At 40.7% G+C, this 13764-nt stretch overlaps 1 protein-coding gene across 3 annotated transcripts in view; it reads right to left on the bottom strand.

Moving 5' to 3' along the window:
- Positions 1–13764, bottom strand: part of SHTN1 (shootin 1) — a 167403-nt gene that overhangs the window by 85766 nt on the left and 67873 nt on the right. For all 3 annotated transcript variants that reach the window (XM_063433979.1, XM_063433977.1, XM_063433978.1), the window contains exons 5-9: positions 9057–9222; positions 7662–7759; positions 6542–6623; positions 1880–1974; positions 628–774 (exon numbers count right to left, since the gene is read on the bottom strand). In XM_063433979.1, coding sequence (XP_063290049.1) covers positions 628–774; positions 1880–1974; positions 6542–6623; positions 7662–7759; positions 9057–9222 — 588 coding nt within the window. The remainder of the gene's footprint in view (positions 1–627; positions 775–1879; positions 1975–6541; positions 6624–7661; positions 7760–9056; positions 9223–13764) is intronic.

Genomic DNA, 13764 nt, shown 5'->3' with positions numbered 1-13764 from the left:
CATGACATGTCACACATGTCATGTGTCCTTAAGGGGTTAAAACTGGGAGGGTGGACATTGGTGGTATTTGGGTTCAATACATCATGCTAGTTATGTGACACAGCAAGCACAACTACAACCACTGAACACGCACTAAAGGCAGCACTAAAACAAGCGAAATAAATGAGTTTGCAAATATCAGCCACAAAACCGAGAGATACCAGGCTGGAACCATCAACCATAATGTAATCATTCTAAAACCGAGTGCAGGTAATGAAAGTCTGTTAACTACCTTCAAACATATCACGGCACAATAATCATAAATGTGTAAAATATAGTAAAGAACTAAATTCGCTAGCAGCATCAGGCATTCTGCAACCGGTCACTGTAAGAGTAAAGCATAAAGACCAGTTCTGGGGCAATCACCATGGGAACCGATTAAATGCATGTTCTGATTAGTCCTTTGCTCTGTGTACACAGTCCCCACTAAATCTCCATAAAGCCATATTACCAATTTACAGCTAAGATTGCCAAGCAGGCTCAGTGGGACTTGTTTGACAGGCACTTCTCGAATGCTTCAACAGTTCTATAAAATTAATATTTTAATATTCTAGGAATCACCAGAGGTTTGCACTCATGTTAGGATACCTTTCGTTGATGCTGGATGCGGTCTTCTTCTAACGCTTGAGTTAATTTAGCATTTTCCTCGAGTGCCTTTAGCAGCTGGTCATTGGGAGCGCAGCTCTGCAGAAGGAGGTGGCTTTGTCGCTTAAGTTTGTTTTGTTCAATATACATCTACAAAAACACAATAAGCAGAATGTGTCGTGTCATTTTCTGCTTTCCAAAATATAAATAAATAGACGAACAGGTTAACAAAATCACGCAGATAGGTATGGCAGAAACATTCATGAAAAAAGAAAAAGAAATCACACAAAAAATATTTCAGTATAATATACATTTCTGTTTCCTATAATAACACCAAGCAGGTACCTTGAGTTTTCCTGGTGTGCGGCCTGTTTAAAGAGACACTGTAGGAACTAGAAGCATTTGATCTAATTGACGTGGTTATAGTGTCTGGAGTCCTTTGGCACAGTCACTCCATTTAGTGTTAAACCATTTCCGAGCAATTTTAAACTGAATAAGTGTCCCTGGCCACCCACCACCCAGCCCCACTGGAAGGTATGGAAAGGATTGCACTTTTATTTCTAACCATTAGACATGTGCAAACTTTGTTCAGGGTGGTCAGGACGATTGAAATGCCTTCCCCATATGAACAAATCGATCCATCTGAGATTTACCTGTGCCATTATGTGGATTAAAAGGCATTTATGCTTTTCATGTATACTAGCCATACCAATACATACCAATGAACGCTCCCATGATACTCTCAGCCGATCAACAGCCAATCAAAGTTGCCCATTGCTTCACAGGCTAAAGCTTTATCAACCTAACCAGCATGAGGGGTTGGGCTGCTGGGGACTCTCGATTAGCATTAAAACATTAACATTTGTTTAAGGCTCTATGAAAGGATAGCGCCAGGGTTCTCCAGGCACTATAACCACTTCAATGAGATGAAGCAGTTACAATGCCTACAGTGTACTTTTAAATTTTATCACGTCTGGTGTGGCACTCAGATTTGGAGTAGGGGTGGTAGTGGGCAGGTTTACTGCTGTTATTTTACCATTTTCAGAGGCAGATGGGATGGCTTGAAATGGAGCATATATTAGAGCCTTTCAGTGATAATATTCAAATTTCTTACTTTATCTCTGTTGGATTAAATTGGATTTTACTGTTTACTTCCCAGCTTCCTGCGTTCCTTACACATTGTCAGAGAATTAATGAAAATACTGTCAAACAACGAGTGTAAGTCAAATCTATTTTACACTTTTAATTGACACACCTCATGCGCCAGTGACTCCGCCTTTTCCCGCAGATCTTTCTCCATCTCTAAATTGGTTTGTAACTCTTCGTACTCCTCAACTGCCAACATGGACACTGCAAAACAAATCCCGTACAATTAAAGGATTCCCCTTTAATTATTCAAAAAGCAGTCAAGGTTTCTTGATGCCTCAAGCAAAATGTGACTCGCTCTGGATGTCAGATTACCCTCTCCATCACTAACCACCATGGGACAATACGGAAAAAATATCTACAAGACACCATCGTTAGTGGTGAACAGTCAAAGTCAATCTTACGTCCTACACTTCCCTACCATAAATTAATATAAATACATTTAATACAGAACTAGTTAAAACAAATAGAAATTGAAAAACACTGTGTCACAACAAACAATGCTAGCTAAAGGGTGACTAATAGATTAGAACTGGCAGGATGTTTTATTGTTCTGATGAAATCTATAAATGTAAACGTGTGTGTAAGCACACATATGTACATTTATATGTATCCTCAGGACTCGCATATATAAAGGAGACCTCGATAGTAGCAGACCATCCTTGTAGAAGAACGCGTTGGATTGGCTGTTTTTGTTTGGGCTAATTATTTTATCTCATTTTATTGTGGATTTTTTCAAGTTTATTGCTGCAATCATCCCTGCCTCTGGAGAACTTCCATTTACTTCCGGGTTCCACTTGCTGTGGAGATATGCAGTTTTATTGTTTCTGTTTGTAAGTGCATTTGTCCATTAAATTGTTTTATACCATACAGCATTGCACCATCTTCTTCTCCTTTATATCTGTAGAAAATTAGCGAAGATTCCTTGGGGATCAGGAATACATTATTGGAGATATACCCCTATGGGGTGATGTGCCTGTAACTTACTACCTCCCTTTACCTGCCATTGTTCTGTAACGGTGTTACACTATATTTGTTGGTTTTTTTCTCTCCTAGATTTTAACACAAGTTTGTATTACATTTATCCATTTATTCTTTTAAGTTTCCCATATATTTATATATATATATATATAGATAGATAGATAGATAGATAGCTAGATAGATAGGTGTGTGTGTGCTTATACACATATATAGATTTATATATTTTCTCTGTTTATTCAAGTGCTAGTGAGACACCTTTTTGGGCTAGCTTTCATATACTGGGTGTGAATTTCTTTATTATTTTATTATTTATTAAGGTCTTCATACTGGCTCTATATTACTATACGTAGTGGAAATTAAGTTTAGAATAAAGAAGAAACAAAAGGATAAAACAGCAGGATCTTAGATCTATTCAGCTAATCATGAATCACAATTACCCAAACAGGCAGCCAATTATAAATGTTTAAGCATTATTCTTAGAGGGTCACAATTCAGAATCAAATGCCTCCTTAAATCTTCCCTAAGGTGACCTTTTACAGCAAGTACCACACACCAACCCTATTCTTTCCCAAATACATTCCAAAAAGGAACAAAAGCAGAGATTTTTCCAATAGGAAAGGTGGTTAATGGAGAAATGTCTTGAAAAAAATTAGCTTAAAACTAACATTTTAGACAGTACAGCGGCAGAAAGGGACCCTGTATGAAATCAATTCACAAGCAGAAGGAGCATATAAAGCAATGGAATGAAATCTACTTTGCATAATATTTAATTGTTTAAATATTATTTAATTACTATATAAAAAAAATATATATCACAAAAAGATTTTGGACTGCTTATCCATCTATGTAGCAAAAATGTGCAATATTACGCTAAAAAGCATTCAGAAAAAGAGGGAGAAAGGTCAAGAGCTGAGAGTTACTAAAGTCAAAGAATGGTGAAAATCGGCATGGGGCAAAAAAAATCAGCTTAACTGAGGAGAGCAAAGGGGCATTAATAAAAGGCTGCACTATTTGTTCTGCAAATGTACGCTCTTGTTAGTTTAAATGTAGTACAATTAGCATAAGTTTCTAATCCCATTAACACATGAACTACTTTAAACTGTAGCTTCAAACAGACCTACCCTTGCCTCCCCCCCACCACCACCGAGTGCATGAACATGGTGATTATAATCAGAAGCCATTTGAACCCACCAACACTTCTCCTCCCAAGTCCCAAACGTTCAGCCCATTAATATTCATCGACTTCTTGTTTTCAATGGGCTTTAATCACTAATCAAAAGACAAGCAATTAGCAGAGACGGTAATTCACATTTCTGCGAAGGAGTGTTGGCAAACACATCCATGGTGACACTTTGTAAACATGTTTTGCCGTGTTTAACGTCCATGGAATGGGTTGGAATCCAAGAAGCAGGTGGACATTCCATGGAGCTAATTACAGGGATACAATGAACGATTTCTGGGAGATTTGCTGATACGTTCCTTGGCAACTGGCATCCGTACCAACCTCAACATTCACACCTTATATTTTACAACTATTGTAACATTTAGGAACACAAATTGCCCATTAACCCTTCGATTGTACAATCAATAGCAGTAAACTGATTGCCTGCATCAGCGATGGCGCAGTTGGCTAATACTCATGGGTAACGTAGTCAAATATCTGCAGTGTTAGGGTTATTATTGCTGGGGAGTAAAACATGGTACCAATACACACCTTGACTTGATGGCAGTTACTCCCATGCATGGTTGAGGGTCATAGGAGTTTGTAAGTGCAGCAATAGATGGAGGTCTTGATATTAACCCTCTGTGTGACGGGTGGGTAAGCAGTACAGAAACCTGTAAAACCCAGAATGAAAAGAATTTCCCCATCTCCCTATTTTCTAGCTCTCTCGATCAGACTGCCTTTACATTTAGATTTTCTTAGTGGTTCTGGGTGCCTTGGATAGCGGTAGGGGCTTTCCTGTTCCTATGTGCAACACAAATGAATGGGTAGATAGATGTGGAAGAGGAAGGAAGTAGTTGCAGAAAGCCTGGCAGAACAAGGAAGGGGCAGCAGAAAGCCTGGCAGACGGAGGAAGGGCAGCAGAAAGCCTGGCAGAGGGAGGAAGGGGCAGCAGAAAGCCTGGCAGAGGGAGGAAGGGGCAGCAGAAAGCCTGGTAGAGAGAGGAAGTGGCAGCATTAACTCTAGTAGAAGGAGGAAGGGGCAGCATTAAGCCTGGCAGAGAAAGGAAGGGGCAGCAGAAAACCTGGCAGAGAGAGGAAGAGGCAGCAGAAAGCCTGGCAGACGGAGGAAGGGCAGCAGAAAGCCTGGCAGAGAGAGGAAGAGGCAGCAGAAAGCCTGGTAGAGGGAGGAAGGGGCAGCATTAACTCTAGTAGAAGGAGGAAGGGGCAGCATTAAGCCTGGCAGAGAAAGGAAGGGGCAGCAGAAAGCCTGGCAGAGAGAGGAAGGGGCAGCAGAAAACCTGGCGAGAGAGGAAGGGGCAGCAGAAAACATGGCAGAGGGAGGAAGGGGCAGCAGAAAGCCTGACAGAGGGAGGAAGGGGCAGTAGAAAACCTGGTAGGGGGAGGAAGGGGAAGCAGAAAGCCTGGCAGAGAGAGGAAGGGGAAGCAGAAAGCCTGGCAGAGAGAGGAAGGGGAAACAGAAAGCCTGGTAGAGGGAGGAAGGGGTAGCAGAAAGCCTGGTAGATGGAGGAAGGGGAAGCAGAAAGCCTGGCAGAGAGAGGAAGTGGAAGCAGAAAGCCTGGCAGAGAGAGGAAGGGGAAGCAGAAAGCCTGGCAGAGAGAGGAAGGGGAAGCAGAAAGCCTGGCAAAGAGAGGAAGGGGAAGCAGAAAGCCTGGCAGAGAGAGGAAGGGGAAGCAGAAAGCCTGGCGGAGAGAGGAAGGGGAAGCAGAAAGCCTGGCAGAGAGAGGAAGGGGAAGCATAAAACCTGGTAGAGGGAGGAAGGAGAAGGAGAAAGCCTGATAGAAGGAGGAAAGGGAAGCATTAAGTCTGGTAGAGGGAGGAAGGGGCAGCAGAAAGCCTGGTAGACGAAGGAAGGGGAAGCAGAAAGCCTGGCAGAAAGCCTGGCAGAGAGAGGAAGTGGAAGCAGAAAGCCTGGCAGAGAGAGGAAGGAGAAGGAGAAAGTTTGATAGAAGGAGGAAAGGGAAGCATTAAGTCTGGTAGAGGGAGGAAGGGGCAGCAGAAAGCCTGGTAGACAGAGGAAGGGGAAGCAGAAAGCCTGGCAGAGAGAGGAAGTGGAAGCAGAAAGCCTGGCATAGAGAGGAAGGAGAAGGAGAAAGCTTGATAGAAGGAGGAAAGGGAAGCATTAAGTCTGGTAGAGGGAGGAAGGGGCAGCAGAAAGCCTGGTAGAGGGAGGAAGAGGAAGCAGAAAGCCTGGCAGAGAGAGGAAGGGGAAGCAGAAAGCCTGGCAGAGAGAGGAAGGGGAAGCAGAAAGCCTGGCAGAGAGAGGAAGGGGAAGCAGAAAGCCTGGCAGAGAGAGGAAGGGGAAGCAGAAAGCCTGTTAGAGGGAGAAAGATGCATGTGTGTGTGTTGAAATATGTATTTTTCCCTAAATTTTGCTATTTGTTTTAGTTCGTTGTGAATCAAACCCATTATTTCAATATTACCATACGGTTAAGGCAAACATGGAGGCAGTATGTAATCTGAGCTATATGTTAAGACACGTTGCTGTAAATGTACACAGCGTTTATTTTCTTATTCACATTTTTTACCAAAACAGCCACAGAAATGATGGATGCGGAGGAGGAGATAATCAGTGAATTTGTGCATTTTGTAGTGGGTTAAACTTTACCTCTATTATATTTTTGTAGAATCTTCCTTTGGTCAGAAACCTCTTTACGCAACATGACATTTTCTTTCTTTGTAATATTAACCTATAATAATGTAATGGAGAGAAACAAGTAGTAAAATGAGGTTGAGACAAATTAGAAATAAACAAAAACAACAATAAAATAGTAAAACATCAGAAAAGGTTTTCCATCTACTTCAGGAGTAGTTAAAGGGACACTGTAGACACTATACCCATTTAATCTTATTGAAGTGGTTATAGTACCTGGAGTCTTCTGGCACTGTCCCTCCATTTAACACTAATTAAGGTTCCCTGGCTCTGCCCTCACTGGAGGTATGGCTAATGCAGAAATTACACACTTCCTTCTAGACATACCAATTCGTACCAGTAATGGGGGCTGTGATAAGCTGAATGCGATCAGCTGACACTCTCAGCCAATCGTAGCTCATGCTTCCTCATTAGTACAAGCAGCAAAGAGGGGACAGGCTGCTGGGGACTCTTGTTTAGCTTAAAAACAGTAAAAGGAAGGGCGGTGCCAGAGGAGTACAGACACTATAACCACTTAAATGAAAACAAGCAGTAACAGTGTCTACAGTGTCCCTTTAATTTTAATCAGCATTCATTCTGCTATAGCTCACACTCAATGGCCAGAACTAATAGATGGATGACTCCCCTAACAAATGTTGGTTTAACATGAAAACAAAAAGGATTTTAAAATTCTCAGCGTCTTTAATGCTCTGATGTGACAAGATTGAAAGAAACAAAGGAAAAAGATTAATGAGAATAATTGTTAAATAGTAAAATTAACCCTTTAGCCATGTGGCGCTGTCGTTGAAAATATGCATTCAGATTTCTGAGTGATTATGAAGAAATTAAATTAATTAAAATAAAACAGCCTGTTATGCTGGGAGCTGCGAAGAGAATGTGAGACAAACTGTGACGACTGTGTTTTTAAATTGTCTAAATGTTATCGTTTTAAATAAGTGGCCATATTATGCAGGGGCGCATTTTGCTGGAATTGCATCCTTGTTGTCGCAGCAACACTTGAATACCTCATTCTTATTGTAGCGTCCCCAGAGAGACAAACAAACAACTAGACGATGACAACAGAAAGTAACGCTACCTCTTCTATTAAATCCACCAGCTTAGAACGCAGGGATTCCAGCTCAGACTCCACCAATTGCTTCCCTTGCTGGAAGGCTAATGATCGCTCTCCAAGTTCTGGAAAGAAAGGAATATACAAAGACCTCAGCGTCAGCTCCATGCAAACTCCAGTTGTGGTGAAGCATCATTTAATCCCCTTACAGTTAATGGATCGTTCTAGTGGGTGTCAGCAATTCACGCATGACATTAGTACCTTGTACGATTATATTCTATATACACTGATAGACTTTACATTTCTTCTGCCCAGTTATTCCCCTAGAGTCCTGGTTTAAACAGAACTAATAGAAACGATTCTAGATCAAATGTCTAAAAGTGGTTCAATCAGGAAAAACATTCCAATTGTTTACTTGGCAACTGCTACACTTTTGCTCATTGAATTATAAATGCTGTTGAAACATTTGCAAGAAAATATTCAGATCGGGAAAAAAACTATTTAATATTGTGTTTCTTTTAAATCAATTCTTCAGCAAAGACTCCTCTGAAGAACCGAGTGAAATGGAGAGCAGAAAAGACCTCCCACGGATGGTCTTCTTCTCTCAAAGTAGAGCAGTCATGTGCTGTGGTGTTTATGGTAACTCCCTAGCTTATGCTGTCAGCGCCTGTTGGGGAATTTAGGAATGGAATGGTTGATGTAACTCTGTTCAGATCCCGACATGTTGCCAACAGAGACTCATGCTATTGTCGCAAACATTTGCCCTGCATGGGGGTAGTGTCTCCAAGCATGGGCAGACCAAATGTCGGAGTTACAGAAACGGATCAGCCAAGAAAGTGCAGGCATGGTGGTGCGAGACCAGAGGGGAGTGAATTAATCACATTATGTATCTCTGTGACACACTGAAGGCAAATGGCGCGTTATGTTAAACTGAACCTGTCAAGAGGGGATTACTGTAAGACTGTAATTGGCAAAGATTACCGGGAAAAGGAATCTCAAACTTTATGGCAAAACATCTGAGCTTCCAAAATAGCCAAGTCAGAGAAAACTTCCAAATTCTCACATGTCCTGGTTTAGTGAATAAACTGGATTATAAGTAAGCACCACCTCTGGTTTGAAGCTCGCTGGCAGCTGACCCTATGTGATATCAATCCTAATTCTAAAGAATTATACAAGAAGACTTAGAGTTTACATTACAAAGTGCTCAACAAACATTTGTGCCATCGATGTGCTGGACATTTTAGCCAGCAGACAGTTTCTTCGATATGAATGCATTTCTAAAGTTATACGTTTATACAATTCTTTATTGAATAAACCCTCAGAATATGTAAATTTCTTTGTTGGGCTAGAGGGCTATTTCCCTGTCTGGGAATGGCCTATGTTAACTCCAACGACTACCACCTCAGTAATGGACCTCCTTACCTTTAATTATCTGCTGACACTCGAGTGACGTGCACACAGCAGTTCCGCCGTCGTCCGATGCCGAATCGCCCTCGTCCAGACTGATCTCCTTGGTGATGACGTCGGGCCCCAGTTTGGCAATGCACAGCATACTAATCCGTTTCAGGTTCTTGTTTTCTTTGCTCAGCTAGTACAGAAAGAATAGAGCCATGTTTTAAAGACTCATTGCGCCACGGAAAATGCATACGACGATCCCTTGGTGGCTGGGATGCTTCTGATAATCTAAAGAAACCCTCTCCACAGTTTCTTTGAGACTTTCTGCATCAATCCACTTCCAGGAGGGACACACAGTTTACTAATGAATGAAATACTCTTCTCAGTTCTATGATCAATGTCCCTGTAATGCAGCAACTGAGACTCTATCCCCCATAACTGCTTTCTGCACATTTCCTGTCCCGCAGAGAGTGGGAGAGAATATTTTCCACATTCTCGAGCTGGGCCCTCCCAGATTTACTAAAGAAACAATTCTGATGATTAAACTCTCTGTTCTGTCTGCCCACTTGCCCTGTGCCCGCATGACAAATGCCATGTCTGCAGCAGCCAACATCCAAAACCAAGACATTTAGTATCTCCTTTTCAAAGGCAACACATTTTCATTAGAGAACAGCATTATATGACACAGTCACCTGCATTATGGTTAATGAAGCAGTTCTGGTGTATAGATCATGCCCCTACAGTCTTATTGCTCAATCCTCTGCCATTTTGGAGTAAAATAATTTTTCTTTATGAAGTTATAGCCACACCTCCCCTGGCTGTCAGTCACACAGCCTGCCTACTCACTTCCTGGAAAAAAAGGTGTTCAATTGGAACCTACATTACTAATCAGACAGTAGCAGAGTGTGTTTACTTTGGAATAATGATTGATTTCACAAAGACATACATAATGCATAAGTAAACCTAGTATTACAAATCGTGAGAAGTGACAGTACTCAGTAATAGTTACCTATTTGACAGATTTTATGTAAGCTTAATGCATGACAAATAAAATAGAAATACAACATTATCATTCCTTTCAAAAAAGAAACTAGTTACAGGTAATTTACAAGTAGCTACACAACTTGCCAGCCAGGCCTTGGAAAGGCGGCTTTATAAGAACATTCCAAAATAATGGGGGAAAAAAGAAATATGAAGTGGAAGGAACTGCTGCTCAATCATGTCCCCTTAACGGTATAACAAGTTTTATCCAGCAGTCTGAAATATTATAAAGGCTTTATTAAACACACAGACAGAATACAAAACACTTTGGTTTGTTCATTACACAGGGATTTGGAGAGAAATGACACATTTTAAGTCAAAGTAGACCCAAAATGATAATTTTTCATCTTGACTATTTTGATGTAAAATCTGCAATTTCAAAGCCAATTCTCAGCAAACCCTGCGTTAGTACGTACATTCCAGGGATTCTGCAAACTCTCTGAAGGAAACAAAATGCAACACCCGTTACGGAGTTTACACAAATCGCAGCATTGAAAGAAAGAAAAAGGAAAAATAAAAACAAATTGCCCTTTAAACTTGCCCTCTGCCCACATTATTCCTCACAACTCTAAATCGAATAACTACGCTAAAATATGAAGAAGAAAACAGCCCTGAGTAGTTTAGTGCGTTTTGAAAAAAATGTTTTATTTTATTTCTATATAATCATAGGACTATTTTAGTGTGGTTAATACACAAAGGTCTTTCAAAGAAAAATATGGGGCACATGATAAGCTGTGTGCACACACTGACAAAGAGAAAATGCATTTCTTTTGTGCTGCTTTTGCTTAAGTTTGTTGGCCGCTAATGGACAGCAGTGAAAATTACTTGTCGGAGCCAATAACAGGCGCCTGAATGGGGCTTCTGTTACGCCTACACACTCATACATTACTGAAGGAAAATCACTGCAAATAGCCGGACTGCGGCGATTCGTGGTGGAGAATGATTTATTTACCTGATTGGTTGATTGGTTATTGTGTCCACAATTATGATTATTGATCTATTTCGAGAAAGCGTAAATGTGAAACTTGGAGACATATTATGCGCCCCGGGCTTCAAACCACAAACAGCAGAGATACAAATAGACTACAGAGGTTACAAATCGACCTGAAGGAGGCCTTTAAATAACATTTTAAACTTTCTCCATTTCGGGGTTTAAAGAGCCCGTCACAAACGAAGATTTATTTTCATTGCTTTTCGCGTTTATGTACATGTTCTATAAGTAATTGACACAGTTTTTAAAAACTCTCTATAAAAGGAGAATGTGATGCCTAAATGGAGGTCTTCATGGCAGCTCTCCACCAATAATGCATTAGTTTGGCACTGCAGAATTTGGGGAATTACATAATGCTCATTCAGCCTTTTCGTTCTTTAATTTGGTCCCAGTAGTAAGAAAAGGCATTTTCAGGCTTCAGGTAAGTGGTAAACTGATTACTGTAAAAGCACTTTGCTCCCTCGCCAGGGGAATGGAGACCCTCCGACACTGACAGGGTTATTTACAAAAACGGGAATTCAAAGTCAATTTCAAATTCAAGATAAAAATAGCCGAACTGGAAAAAGAAAAAACTACTAAGCTTTCAGTTTAGCAAATTAGGCCTTAAATTTGCAATCTCATTTTAGAGAATGACCCTATGGGTGCAGAATGAATGTTCTTACATTTTACATGGAGATGAAGAATGGGTCGACGTGTACTTTACATATTGCACTATTTGCCCCCGAGCTAATGCCAGGGACTCCGAGTGAATCCAGGAATGTTACATTCTGATTTTAAATTCTGTGTTTACCACGGACCAGAAAGAAAATGTTAATCAATGAAACTCCAGAAAGAATTCATTAGAAATGTGTCTAATATGATTAATTATTAATTTGGACAATTTTCACAATTAAATTTGTATAACGCAAATATCGTATGAAATGTAAAGTAATGGCAAAGTAACAAAGGGCATCTGTTATTAATATTTGTATTAAATCTTTATACAACTCTAATCTGCTGTCTGACACAACCTGCTCAGGTTTACATAAGGACATATTTTATTGAATAATCCTTTATGGTTTGTGTTTTCTCTTGCATTCTGGTTTTATATATTTAAAAAAATTATCTTTGCACGCTATGCACTAGAACCACTACAGCGCAAGCTATCAATATAGCGCAGTGTAACGATATAGGGCAGTGTATCGATATAGGGCAGTGTATCAGTATAGGGCAGTATATCAGTATAGGGCAGTATATCAGTATAGGGCAGTATATCGATATAGGGCAGTGCATCGATATAGGGCAGTGTATCGATATAGGGCAGTGTATCAGTATAGGGCAGTGTATCGATATAGGGCAGTGTATCAGTATAGGGCAGTATATCAGTATAGGGCAGTGTATCGATATAGGGCAGTGTATCGATATAGGGCAGTGTATCAGTATAGGGCAGTATATCAGTATAGGGCAGTATATCGATATAGGGCAGTGCATCGATATAGGGCAGTGTATCGATATAGGGCAGTGTATCAGTATAGGGCAGTATATCAGTATAGGGCAGTATATCGATATAGGGCAGTGTATCAGTATAGGGCAGTGTATCGATATAGGGCAGTATATCAGTATAGGGCAGTGTATCAGTATAGGGCAGTATATCGATATAGGGCAGTGTATCAGTATAGGGCAGTGTATCGATATAGGGCAGTGTATCAGTATAGGGCAGTATATCGATATAGGGCAGTGTATCAGTATAGGGCAGTATATCAGTATAGGGCAGTATATCAGTATAGGGCAGTATATCAGTATAGGGCAGTATATCGATATAGGGCAGTGTATCAGTATAGGGCAGTGTATCGATATAGGGCAGTGTATCGATATAGGGCAGTGTATCAGTATAGGGCAGTATATCGATATAGGGCAGTGTATCAGTATAGGGCAGTATATCGATATAGGGCAGTGTATCAGTATAGGGCAGTGTATCGATATAGGGCAGTGTATCAGTATAGGGCAGTATATCAGTATAGGGCAGTATATCAGTATAGGGCAGTATATCGATATAGGGCAGTGCATCGATATAGGGCAGTGTATCGATATAGGGCAGTGTATCAGTATAGGGCAGTATATCAGTATAGGGCAGTATATCAGTATAGGGCAGTATATCGATATAGGGCAGTGTATCAGTATAGGGCAGTGTATCGATATAGGGCAGTATATCAGTATAGGGCAGTGTATCAGTATAGGGCAGTATATCGATATAGGGCAGTGTATCAGTATAGGGCAGTGTATCGATATAGGGCAGTGTATCAGTATAGGGCAGTATATCGATATAGGGCAGTGTATCAGTATAGGGCAGTATATCAGTATAGGGCAGTATATCAGTATAGGGCAGTATATCGATATAGGGCAGTGTATCAGTATAGGGCAGTGTATCGATATAGGGCAGTGTATCAGTATAGGGCAGTATATCGATATAGGGCAGTGTATCAGTATAGGGCAGTATATCAGTATAGGGCAGTATATCAGTATAGGGCAGTATATCGATATAGGGCAGTATATCAGTATAGGGCAGTGTATCGATATAGGGCAGTGTATCAGTATAGGGCAGTATATCAGTATAGGGCAGTATATCAGTATAGGGCAGTATATCAGTATAGGGCAGTATATCGATATAGGGCAGTGTATCAGTATAGGGCAGTATATCAGTATAGGGCAGTATATCGATATAGG

This window comes from Pelobates fuscus, chromosome 10 (assembly GCF_036172605.1).
Source record: "Pelobates fuscus isolate aPelFus1 chromosome 10, aPelFus1.pri, whole genome shotgun sequence".
NCBI classification, from domain to species: domain Eukaryota; kingdom Metazoa; phylum Chordata; class Amphibia; order Anura; family Pelobatidae; genus Pelobates; species Pelobates fuscus.
The sequence above is the reverse complement of the archived record's forward strand: the minus strand, read 5'-3'. Positions and strand labels throughout refer to the sequence as shown.